At 37.1% G+C, this 13,311-nt stretch overlaps 1 protein-coding gene across 10 annotated transcripts in view; it reads left to right on the top strand.

Annotated features, from left to right (window-relative positions):
• WDFY3 (WD repeat and FYVE domain containing 3) overlaps positions 1-13,311 on the top strand; it is a 364,802-nt gene that overhangs the window by 187,784 nt on the left and 163,707 nt on the right. For all 10 annotated transcript variants that reach the window (XR_005215912.1, XR_005215911.1, XM_037830163.1 and 7 more), the window contains 3 exons: positions 595-1,062; positions 1,942-2,043; positions 4,544-4,737. Coding sequence is in view for 8 of the 10 variants with exons in the window: in XM_037830163.1 (XP_037686091.1) it covers positions 595-1,062; positions 1,942-2,043; positions 4,544-4,737 (764 nt within the window). In the remaining 2 variants the exon portion in view is untranslated. The remainder of the gene's footprint in view (positions 1-594; positions 1,063-1,941; positions 2,044-4,543; positions 4,738-13,311) is intronic.

The following is a 13,311-nucleotide window of genomic DNA, read 5'->3' as shown; positions in this document are numbered from 1 at the left end:
GTATATGTAAAGAAATTGCACTTTTAGCTTGAAACAAAATAAACTTCCAGATTAAAATTTATGAAAGTCTTAGTTTTGTAATTATAAAAGGAAAACTGTAACTTAGAGAATTTATTCCCTCCTACTTTTCCTGCTGCCATTTTTGCTGCTTTCAGGCTTGTTACTTCCTCAGCATCAAAGTCGTTTCAGATTGAGAGGTGACTAACCATTCTTACAGTGAAAGGCAATTGTGCAGATAATAAAAAGCAACACCCCCATTTTTAAAAACGGTCTCCACAAATTTCCAAACTCTAAAGCCTGGGCCTGTATAGTAAGCTTTATTCTCTCTAAAACAGTAAAATGTTTCAACATACAATATTTTTGTATTGAAATATGCATAATGATGCATTCAAGGTTTTAGTCAGTGTTATTTATTTTTAATTAAATTATTTGAACCTGCTGAAGAAAAGAAACTTCTAGTTAACTCAGGATATGTTCTTAGTAAATAGTTGATAAATGTTACAATTCATGATGTGTTTAAACAGAAATAGATTAGTTCACTATGATTGAAATATTGCACAGCACCTACTTTTCTGTTCTTGTTTTCTATTTTAGGTCACAGTGTGAGAAACGTCCAGGCCTTTGCAGTTCTTCAGAATGCATTTTTAAGAGCAAAAACAAACTTCCTTGCCCATATCATCCTTGATGCCATCACAAATATTTACATGGCTGACAATGCCAATTATTTCATTCTAGAGTCACAGCACACACTGTCACAGTTCGCAGAGAAGATTTCTAAACTCCCAGAAGTACAAAACAAATATTTTGAGATGCTGGAGTTTGTTGTTTTTAGTTTAAATTATATCCCTTGTAAAGAACTTATTAGTGTTAGCATTCTCTTAAAATCTAGCTCTTCTTACCATTGTAGCATTAGTGCCATGAAAACACTGCTCAAGTTTACGCGGCATGACTACATATTTAAGGATGTGTTCAGGGAGGTGGGCCTTCTGGAGGTCATGGTAAACCTTTTGCATAAATATGCTGCCCTCTTGAAGGATCCAACTCAGGCACTAAGTGAACAAGGTAAAGTGTTGACCATAATGTTACTTTTATTTAACAAAAGGGTTTGATAACGGTGTTTGTTGATCTTTTGCCTTTTGCTTGGATGTTAGTTTGCATGACTTCATAATGTTCATTACTTTGACATCCTTGTTAATGTTTCCCAAAGCTAATGTTTTAATTTGATCTCTAAAATGGAATTAGGGAAGGGTTGCCTAGAAATAAGTCATTGTGTTAGAAGATAATTTGAGGTAAGGAAAAACTTAAGAAAACATGATCCACATGACTAGTGTCAAATCCCTTGTGCTTCTAAAAGGGAATTAAAAAAAAAAAGTTCTGGAAACAATTGGAATGTGTGAGTAGCTCAAAATGTTTTTATTGTATAAAGAATAAATAAATATATCTCTTTCATATGTTAAATACACACATGTCATTAGGTACCTTGAATTTGAGGTTTTTCATTCTTTTTGATAAAGATGATTAAAGCACAGCAGTATCTGGCAGTTAGTAGGTATTAAATGTGTTGAATGAATTACAAATCAAACAGGTAACACTATCCATAAATTTTCCATTCATTCTGATGAATTAAATCTAGCATGCCCTTGTTAACCTCTTTGATCATGAAAACCCTTATGATAGGATTTATTTAACTTTGACAGGCATTTTTATTTTCAATATTTGCTTCATAACTGTAACATTCGAGCCACACTAAAATAAAATCTGTAAACAGTGATTTTGAGCTTGTGGCAGATGTGGGGTACACATTTTGTATTGTATCAGTAGCAGTAGTGGTGAGAGTCAATAGTAAAGAAATATTGAGAGGAATTGTTAAAACACAACTGAATGAAGAAAGAAATAAGCCTGTCACTTTTGTGAATTAGACCTTTGAAACTGTTTTTCTAGGGGATTCAAGAAATAGTAGCTCTGTTGAAGACCAAAAGCACCTGGCTTTGTTGGTTATGGAGACCTTGACAGTACTTCTTCAAGGATCAAACACAAATGCAGGTAATTAGAAAAGCTACTAGCAAATGCTTTGGGAGGAGATTGCCTCTGATTTTATCTTCTCTAGTGATTCTTCCGAAGTGCTTTGGTTGTATCTTGTCCCTAGAAATACAATATTTTGACCTTTAAAAGTATATTAATGATAAAGTATATAATTGTTACAAAATATTTAACTTTATTGTTTTAAAATATGTACTTATATTTCATTGTTTTTTAAAGTGTGCCTTGTGGTTAAAGCATTCTTTTCCTAATTTTCAACTTAAATAATGCAGGTTCTTATTCAAATGACTTTGTTTAATATTTTCTAAAATATTTGCTTCAAATGGTGATTTTCATAATTTTTTAGAAATTCAACTTAGAGTATTGTAGTATTACAACCATAGGAAAATGTTGAAGAATGCTTCTCTAATAAAACTTACCTTTCCCAGGTAAGATTGATTCATTAAATCTTTTGCTTTCTCTTTGGTCTCAACTTTTCTCCAGTCTTTCTCGACCTATCATTATGACAGTCCAACTGTATTTGTAAAATATCACTGTTCTTTTAAAAAAAAATGATTTAGCCAACTTCAAGACATCTCAGCAAGAAGGCCAATATAAATTGAGAGGAATAAGTGAGGGGGAGGTGAGTTCAGATGCATAGGCTGAGTCCAGATCATCTAGGGCTTGTTAGGCGATGGTAAGGAATTTGGATTGTGTTTTAAATGTTATTGGAAGCCATTAATGAATGATTTAATGAGCCAATGAACCCACAAATGTATCCCTGTTTACCTAAAGGCAGAGGAACTCAGCATTCAACATTATTTAAAATCTGTGTGTCTCAAGGCACTGTGCTAGATGCTAGAGATGCAAAGATAATTCTTGCCCCAAGGGAGTTAGAACTTAATGAGGAAAGATGTAAACATAATTATTTAAATAAAAGTTTGCATTTATGAATCAATTTAGTAGATAATTCAAACAATAATTATATGATAAAGTTAAAAATCATATAAAGTTTATACAATGAACAGTTTGTGGTATAATGTGCAATTGCCTCCTTTCCACTAACCAAGTTTAGTTGACTGAGATATTGAGAAGCATAATAAAAATACACTAAAAGGAATTTCTTTGGCAAATTAGCCATTGGTGACATGCCCTAGAGTTGCCCAGTAAGGGTCTGGACAGTCCTACCAGTGTGGGTATATGGAGAGCTCACACTGTGTGACTGATGTATCTCCCAAAGTGCCAAACACATTTTTATCTGGTCTTATCTACTCTCTTTTCCTTATTAGGAAATATGTTACTAAATGAGTGATCTCGTGTACTTAGAACTGTGCTTTGCTCATAGTAAATATTCAAAAATATTTGTTATTATGATTGTCGAATGGGTTCTAACTGATAATCAGAAAGTAAGTAAATATGGCCTTCTAGTAACAAAGGGATGTCACAAGTTCCATGTGCTAAAACTCAAGCATGTGACTTCTGCTTACTTCCAAGTCATTTAATTCTTATAAAGTTAGCAGTTAGAAAGTCATTCAATAGAAAAAGGACAGTGGCTGCTGCAGCCAAATACACTGACAATTATTCACTCAGTAAACATCGTTTAAAACACAAACTAGGAGGAAATCCAAGTTTAATGGGGGACCAAACTTATAAACACATAATAGTAGTGCTGTTAGACATAAGCTATAAAAGAAGTATAAACAAGGTATTCTAAAAGGACAAAGGATTGACCAGTTACTTGGTAGGAAATTCAAATTTGTGTCTTAAGTCATTTTGCCCATTTTTTTTATACTTGAGGATGGTTTTTGATATGAGAACAAATACCATCTTCTAGAGCTGGGCTACCTGGCATGAATCCTGCTCTGCCACGCTGGTTGTGTGACTGGGGCCAAGTTACTTGAGTTCTGCATGCCTCATTTCCTTATCTGTACAGTAGACATGAGTATTAATAAATCAATCTACAGCAAATCTTTGGCTCAATCTAATGACTGCTGCATTCATTTATAAGTTTGTCTCTTTTTTTGGTATATCCTCTCTACCTCACTAAAAAGTTTGGTTCCTTGTAATTTTTCCCATGGTAGAATAATTTATTCCATTTCTATTTTGCTTCTATTTTGGAAGCCTTGTTTACATTGTCTCATTTATTTTGGGTATTGTTCATCTGAAAGCCTGTTACATAAACAGACTTCAGTATTGTTCAGCTTAAAGCCTTCATATAAAAATATTGGGTCTCCTGGTAACTACCTTTGAAATTTCTGAATGTTCTAGATTTGGAGACGTTGGATGTGATAAACATCAGGGCAATTATCTTGCATTATGGAAGTTTAGGGAAAATGTGCATATAACTTTGCTGATATCCCACAACGCGATTTTATATTATAATTTAAAAGATGAAATAGCTGGGTAGGTTTTATTTGTGCTCTTTTGAGGTACTCTGCCTAACAAAGAATGGAATTTTAATTTATCTGACTTGTCTCAGAATTTTACCTTAGCCTGTATCGGTCTTTTTTCTCCCTCCCTCAAGGGATTTTCCGAGAATTTGGAGGTGCAAGATGTGCACATAATATAGTGAAGTACCCTCAATGCCGGCAGCATGCTCTGATGATTATCCAGCAGTTGGTGCTCTCTCCAAATGGGGACGATGACATGGGTACTCTCCTAGGGTTAATGCATTCAGCCCCACCAACAGAATTGCAGTTGAAGACAGACATTTTAAGGGTAAGTTTGATAAGCATGTTTTGACTCTCTTCCTACTAAAATCTGTTACTATTTTTAAAAGATTTACTTTTAGAGACACGGAAGTTTTAAAAATCCAAATTACCAAAGACACACAACTTTGTACCATTAAGGTTTTGGAAAAATTCAAGTTGCTCAAGTCTTTCCATTTGTTTTGACTTACTGCTGATGAACCTCTGCAGTCATTTTCTCAGGTTTATAAGAATTATCCCTTAAATGAAAAAGTATGTTAACCAAAGTGTAGCTTCTTGATAAATACTAAATACTATTAATACACATATGATCTATTCCATTAAAATTACTCATATAGTGGTATGCATCTGTTAAATAAAATGCTATATGTGGCATTGTATACATGTACACACATATGTATGTAATGGGTATTCTAGTAGGTATCAGATACTACTAGAAGTTTTAAATATGATTTTTCATTTACACCTTAGAATCTTGCAGTATAAACAGTGCCCCATCTTGCAGATGCCAAAAACTAACTTGGATGTGTTTACACAACTTTTAAATAGATCTGACATCCGGATTTCAAAACCCATATTCTTTCCACAGACCATTATGCTTTACAGAGATTCACACACATAACACTCACACAGACACAAACACACACAGTCTCTCACATTTAATGTATCCATTGATTTCTATGTAATAAATTTTAGAATCAAACTAAATATAATGTTTTGCTTTAAATTTATTTCCAAGTGGATTTGGTAGTGCAGTTTCTTTCAAATAAAGTATAATGGATAAGTAAAGAGCGTGGCTTGTTGGGCATACCCAGATTAGTCTCCCATTATGCAATATTTGTGAAAGTTGTTCAAAATTGTACGTTGATTATATCTTCCATTTATAAGTTTTATTTCATTTATGAAGAGCTATTCATACAAATAATAGATTAAAAAAACAGGAAATTATTATAACAAAAACTAACTTACATTGCTTACTGTGTGTCAAGTATTATTCAACATACTTTGTATACATCTACTTATCCTATTAAGAGGATTAATCCTCTTCATAAAGTTGCTATTAGTATCCCAGTTTTACAGCTGATAATCTGAAACACATACTGATGAAATGATTTGCTCAAGTTTATATGTCTAGTAGGTAGATAAATCAAGAATTGAACTCTTATTGTTTTTCTACAGCGCTGTGCCTTTAACTTCTGTGCTAGAAATAGTAGCAGTTTTACTCAGAAGGTATAACCTTTTTGTCTAGAAACCCACCCTTTGTATTTAAATAACATCTGGGTAAAGTAGAAGTTTATTAAAATTTACATTCTTTCTGTCGTTTATTCATTTAGGTGGTTTCTAAATACCGTTTTCTATTATAAGTAACTGGGGTCCTTGGAAGAATGGTTGATTCTAGGGCTGGTACAGGGAAAGAAGAGAAGTAGCCTGGAACATTTTATTTTGCTGAAAGTAAGGAAGTGATCAAAGATTAATGGGTAGAAAAAGATTAATGGAGTCATATCAAAAGTCCACAGAAGCCTTCTTGAAAGGGCTTACCACTAGCAAAATGGGGAACAATTTCAGCATCAATATAAATAATGATAATAAAAGTTGACAACCCATTGATTAAGAATCTGTGTGTCCACACTGAAGGAAATTAGTAAATAAATAAGCAAACAAATAAATGGAGGGAAAGGAAAAGCTCATAATTACAGTCAAAAATCAAATAAAGAAAATCACCTTTGGCAAACTATCTTAAGAATTGATTCAGGCAAAATCATCCTTCTGTCCTAAAAATAAAAATAGTGGGTGAAAGTTTGAGTAATAAGAGAATTTTTACATTGTCTCGGATTTTATCCTCCAGAGATACTGTTTAATTTCTAAGGGGAAAATATTAGCTTTAGAGTACAGAAAGCTGGCAGACTGTGCCTTGATGATCAGAATTTAACATTGCTAGTGATGGGGCTAATCAACAGTTTGCACCTCCTGATATGATACACTAAGAATTCCACATCACTTTTGTGGTATTCCTGCCAAAGAGTACATCTTGAATCTAATTATGATGAATCATCAAATAAACCCAAATCGAGAAACTGTACAAAATAATTGTCCTATGTTCTTCACAATTACAATGCCAAATACACTCAGGAACTGTTCCAAAGTAAACAACAATCAGCAAAAGTGACGACAATGCATTACATGATCTTGGATCTTTTGCTTTATTTATTATTGGGCATTTGGCAAAAATTATAATTAGTTCTGTAAAGAGAGAGAGAGAGATAGCTCAAGTAAAAAGTTAGTATTTAGAAAATCTGCATGAAGCATAGCTGGGAATTCTTTGAACTATTCTTACAGTTTTTTTGTAAGTCTAAAATTACGTCAGAAGAAAAGCCAGTGCCTACAGGCGCTTGTGACCTGGTCCCCCTCCTCTCTGGCTTCTTCTCCTATTGCTCCCACTCCACTACAGCTGCAAACATAGCAGAGATTATCCATTCCACAATTGTAAGGAAGGATAGTTCCCTTCTAACATCATATATTTCCTTTCATTTGCGTTTACTCACCTAATTTCTCATTAATAATGAGAAGTTTGCATTTTTTCCTTTGTACTTTTGTGTATTTAATTCTGTTTTGAATTAGTATAATTACAATTTTGAATATACATTGTATTTTAAAAGTAAGATGAATGTGACCACATTTTATCTCTCAAACAAACAGGAAGTCTACATGAGTGTCCACATTTGAGGAATGTTTTTGTTTTCCCAATACCACCCCATCTTCAACACCCTGCCAGGTTGACTGTCATTTGTTCTCCGTCATGTGAAAACATATTTGTACATTTTATCACAATTGTTGAGCACCCTAGGTTTCACTGAGTTATACAGTCACAGTCTTTATCTTTCCTCTTTCCTTCTGGCGTGCCACATGCTCCTAACCTACCTCTTTCAAGCATACTCACAGTCATCTTTGTCCAGTGTACTTACATTGCTGTGCTACTATCTCCCAAAATTATGTTCCAAACCTCTCACTCCTGTCTTTTCCTTTCTGTCTGTAGTGCTCCCTTTAGTGTTTCCTGTAGAGCAGGTATCTTGTTCACAAACTCTTGTCATTGTCTGTTTGTCAGAGAATATTTTAAGCTCTCCCTCATATTTGAAGGACAGTTTGCCAGACATAGGATTCTTGGTTGGTGGTTTTTCTCTTTCAGTATCTTAAATATATCACCCCACTTCCTTCTTGCCGCCATGGTTTCTATTGAGAAATCTGCATATAGTCTTATCAAGCTTTCTTTGTATGTGATGCATTGCTTTTCTCTTGCTGCTCTCAGAATTCTTTCTTTATCTTTGAATTTGATAATCTGATTATTAAGTGTCTTGGCATAGGCCTAATTAGATATATTCTGTTTGGGGTACGCTGCACTTCTTGGATCTGCAATTTTATTTTTTTCGTAAGAGATGGGAAATTTTCATTATTTCCTCTGTTATTGCTTCTGCCCCTTTTCTCGTCTCTTCTTCTGCGACACCCATGACACGTACATTTCTGCATTTCATGTTGTCATTCAGTTCCCAGAAACATTGCTCATATTTTTCCATTCTTCCCTCTATCTCTTCTTTTTCATGTAGGCTTTCAGGTGTCTTTTCTCCAGTTCCTGAGTGTTTTCTTCTGCCTCTTGAGATCTGCTGTTGTATGTTTCCATTGTGTCTTTCATCTCTTGTGTTGTGCCTTTCATTTCCATATATTCTGCCAGTTGTTTTTTCAGACTTTCAATTTCTACTTTATGTATGCCCAGTGTTTTCATTATATGCTTCATCTCTTTTGCCATATCTTCCCTTAACTTTTTAAATTGATTTAGCATTAGTTGTTTCAATTCCTGTATCTCAGTTGAAGTGTAAGTTTTTTCCTTTGACTGGGCCATAACTTCATTTTTCTTAGTGTAGGTTGTAGTTTTCTGTTGTCTAGGCATTTGGTTTCCTTGGTTATCCCAATCAAGTTTTCCCAGACCAGAATGGGCTCAGGTCTCAAAGGAGGCAATAGTATCATGTCTCCCTGAGGGTGTGTCTTAGAAGATTGGTACACTCTGTGAGGCCTCAAGCCACTTGCTTTTCTGCCCAGCTGATGGCACCTGTCAGCCTGTAGCTCCTGACTGGTGTAAGGAGGTGTGGCCTGTGGCTCTTTTCCCCCAGGCTCTGGGGTCTGGCTCTGAATGGAAGGCAGGGAGTAGAGCTTGGCACCACCTCTTTCCTCTTAACAAAGATACACCCCTGGGGAGATATCATTTGTATTTGAATAGTCTCTCTAACTCTGCTATCTCCACCTGTGTCTGGGTCAGAGCCCTGGGAACTGAAAACAGCTGAGGCTTTCTCCACTGAGCTGAAAAAGGGACAGAAAGCCCCCTTCAGGGCCAGTCTGCAGCCACCCCCAAGCTCTCCAAGGTCAGTTGTCACCAAAAGCCTCTGTCTGCTTTTTGGGGATTTGTAGCTTGTATTGAGCAGTCAATATTTGTTAATTAAAACCTCAGTTGTAGCTGGGCTGAGGTATATTCGCTTGTTCAGAAAGTGCTGCTCTCTAACACCAGGTTGGTGTATGATGTGTGGACAGTCACGTTTGACCCCCAGTAGTTATTCCAGATTATTTACTAGTTGTTCCTTGTTGTTTATTAGTTGTTCCAGGGGGGGGACTAAGTAGCTTTCACTCACCTCTATGCTGCCATCTTCTTCCTTCTCGGTGGCCTGTAATTTTGAGGTTGTGTTGTACTGTTCAAACCTGTCATAATCCAGCAATAAGAATTTTGAACATATTAAACTCTGAAGTCACCCTTCTTCATCTATAAAGTAATACTTGTCCTATTTCCCCCCACTGTATTTTTGAAAATGATCATGTTCATGGGCTTATATGCCAAGCACTATGTTAAGGGTTTTACACAACAGTTCCTGTGAGGTAAGTTATTGTCTCCATTTTGCATGAGAGAAAACTCTGGCACAGAAAGGTTAAGTAACTGGGTCTGGTAAAAAAAAAAAAAAAATTAATGCTGGAGTCAGAATTTAAACCCAGTTATTCTAATTCTAATCCTTGCATTTAATCTATAAGTACATTATAATATGTTTTAAGAAGTATTCAGAGGAGGGTGGGGCAAGATGGCAGACTGGTGAGCTGTATGTTTTAGTTACTCCTCCAGGAAAGTAGGTAAAAAGCCAGGAACTGCGTGGACTGGACACCACAGAGCAATCTGTCTTTGGGCATACTTCATACAACACTCATGAAAACGTGGAACTGCTGAGATCAGCGAAATCTGTAAGTTTTTGCGGCCAGGGGACCCGTGCCCCTCCCTGCCAGGCTCAGTCCCGGGGGAGGAGGGGCTGTCAGCTCCGGGAAGGAGAAGGGAGAATTGCAGTGGCTGCTCTTATCGGAAACTCATTCTACTGATTCAAACTCCAACCATAGATAGACTGAGACCAGACACCAGAGACTCTGAGAGCAGCCAGCCCAGCAGAGAGGAGACAGACATAGAAAAAAAACAACACGAAAAACTCCAAAATAAAAGCAGAGGATTTTTCGAGTTCTGGTGAACACAGAAAGGGGAAGGGCGGAGATCAGGCCTTGAGGCGCATATGCAAATCCCGAAGCAAAGCTGATCTCTCTGCCCTCTGCACCTTTCCTTAATGGCCCTGGTTGCTTTGTCTATTAGCATTTCAATAACCCATTAGATCTCTGAGGAGGGCCGTTTTTTTTTGTTTTTTTTTTTTTTTTAAATCCTTTTTGCTTTTTCTAAAACAATTACTCTAAGAAGCTCAATACAGAAAGCTTCAAAGAATTGAAATTTGGGCACGTCAAGTCAAGAGCAGAACTAAGAGAGCTCTGAGACAAAAGGCAATATTCCAGTGGCTGAGAAAATTCACTAAACAACACAACTTCCCAAGAAAAGGGGGGTGTCCGCTCACAGCCACCATCCTGGTGGACAGGAAACACTCCTGCCCATCGCCAGCCCCATAGCCCAGAGCTGCCCCAGACAACCCAGTGTGACGGAAGTGCTTCAAATAACAGGCACACACCACAAAACTGGGCGTGGACATTAGCCTTCCCTGCAACCTCAGCTGAATGTCCCAGAGCTTGGAAGGGGGAGCAGTGTGAATTAACAGAGCCCCATCCAGCCATCATTTGAGCAGACTGGGAGCCTCCCAACACAGCCCAGCAGCCCAGAACTGCCCTGGGGGGACGGCACTCACCTGTGACATAGCACAGTCATCCCTCAACAGAGGACCCGGGGTGCACAGCCTGGAAGAGGGGCCCACTTGCAAGTCTCAGGAGCCATACGCCAATACCAAAGACTTGTGGGTCAGTGGCAGAGACAAACTGTGGCAGGACTGAACTGAAGGATTAGACTATTGCAGCAGCTTTAAAACTCTAGGATCATCAGGGAGATTTGATTGTTAGGGCCACCCCCCCCTCCCCGACTGCCCAGAAACACGCCCCACATACAGGGCAGGCAACACCAACTACACACGCAAGCTTGGTACACCAATTGGGCCCCACAAGACTCACTCCCCCACTCACCAAAAAGGCTAAGCAGGGGAGATCTGGCTTGTGGAGAACAGGTGGCTCGTGGACGCCACCTGCTGGTTAGTTAGAGAAAGTGTACTCCACGAAGCTGTAGATCTGATAAATTAGAGATAAGGACTTCAACTGGTCTACAAACCCTAAAAGAACCCTATCAAGTTCAGCAAATGCCACGAGGCCAAAAACAACAGAAAATTATAAAGCATATGAAAAAACCAGACGATATGGATAACCCAAGCCCAAGCACCCAAATCAAAAGACCAGAAGAGACACACCACCTAGAGCAGCTACTCAAAGAACTAAAGATGAACAATGAGACCCTAGTACGGGATATGAAGGAAATCAAGAAGACCCTAGAAGAGCATAAAGAAGACATTGCAAGACTAAATAAAAAAATGGATGATCTTATGGAAATTAAAGAAACTGTTGACCAAATTAAAAAGATTCTGGACACTCATAGTACAAGACTAGAGGAAGTTGAACAACGAATCAGTGACCTGGAAGATGACAGAATGGAAAATGAAAGCATAAAAGAAAGAATGGGGAAAAAAATTGAAAAACTCGAAATGGACCTCAGGGATATGATAGATAATATGAAACGTCCGAATATAAGACTCATTGGTGTCCCAGAAGGGGAAGAAAAGGGTAAAGGTCTAGGAAGAGTATTCAAAGAAATTGTTGGGGAAAACTTCCCAAATCTTCTAAACAACATAAATACACAAATCATAAATGCTCAGCGAACTCCAAATAGAATAAATCCAAAAAAACCCACTCCCAGACATATACTGATCACACTGTCAAACATAGAAGAGAAGGAGCAAGTTCTGAAAGCAGCAAGAGAAAAGCAATTCACCACATACAAAGGAAACAGCATAAGACTAAGTAGTGACTACTCAGCAGCCACCATGGAGGCGAGAAGGCAGTGGCACGATATATTTAAAATTCTGAGTGAGAGGAATTTCCAGCCAAGAATACTTTATCCAGCAAAGCTCTCCTTCAAATTTGAGGGAGAGCTTAAATTTTTCACAGACAAAGAAATGCTGAGAGAATTTGCTAACAAGAGACCTGCCCTACTGGAGATACTAAAGGGAGCCCTACAGACAGAGAAACAAAGACAGGACAGAGAGACCTGGAGAAAGGTTCAGTACTAAAGAGATTCGGTATGGGTTCAATAAAGGATATTAATAGAGAGAGGGAAAAATATGGCAAACATAATCCAAAGGATAAGATGGCCGATTCAAGAAATGCCTTCACGGTTTTAACGTTGAATGTAAATGGATTAAACTCCCCAATTAAAAGATATAGATTCGCAGAATGGATCAAAAAAAATGAACCATCAATATGTTGCATACAAGAGACTCATCTTAGACACAGGGACACAAAGAAACTGAAAGTGAAAGGATGGAAAAAAATATTTCATGCAAGCTACAGCCAAAAGAAAGCAGGTGTAGCAATATTAATCTCAGATAAAATAGACTTCAAAAGCAGGGATGTTTTGAGAGACAAAGAAGGCCACTACATACTAATAAAAGGGGCAATTCAGCAAGAAGAAATAACAATCGTAAATGTCTATGCACCCAATCAAGGTGCCACAAAATACATGAGAGAAACATTGGCAAAACTAAAGGAAGCAATTGATGTTTCCACAATAATTGTGGGAGACTTCAACACATCACTCTCTCCTATAGATAGATCAACCAGACAGAAGACCAATAAGGAAATTGAAAACCTAAACAATCTGATAAATGAATTAGATTTAACAGACATCTACAGGACATTACATCCCAAATCACCAGGATACACATACTTTTCTAGTGCTCACGGAACTTTCTCCAGAATAGATCATATGCTGGGACATAAAACAAGCCTCAATAAATTTAAAAAGATTGAAATTATTCAAAGCACATTCTCTGACCACAATGGAATACAATTAGAAGTCAATAACCATCAGAGACTTAGAAAATTCACAAATACCTGGAGGTTAAACAACACACTCCTAAACAATCAGTGGGTTAAAGAAGAAATAGCAAGAGAAATTGCTAAATATATAGAG

The sequence above is a fragment of the Choloepus didactylus genome, chromosome 3 (genome assembly GCF_015220235.1).
Source record: "Choloepus didactylus isolate mChoDid1 chromosome 3, mChoDid1.pri, whole genome shotgun sequence".
NCBI lineage: Eukaryota > Metazoa > Chordata > Mammalia > Pilosa > Megalonychidae > Choloepus > Choloepus didactylus.
This window is presented reverse-complemented; position numbering and strand designations above follow the sequence as displayed.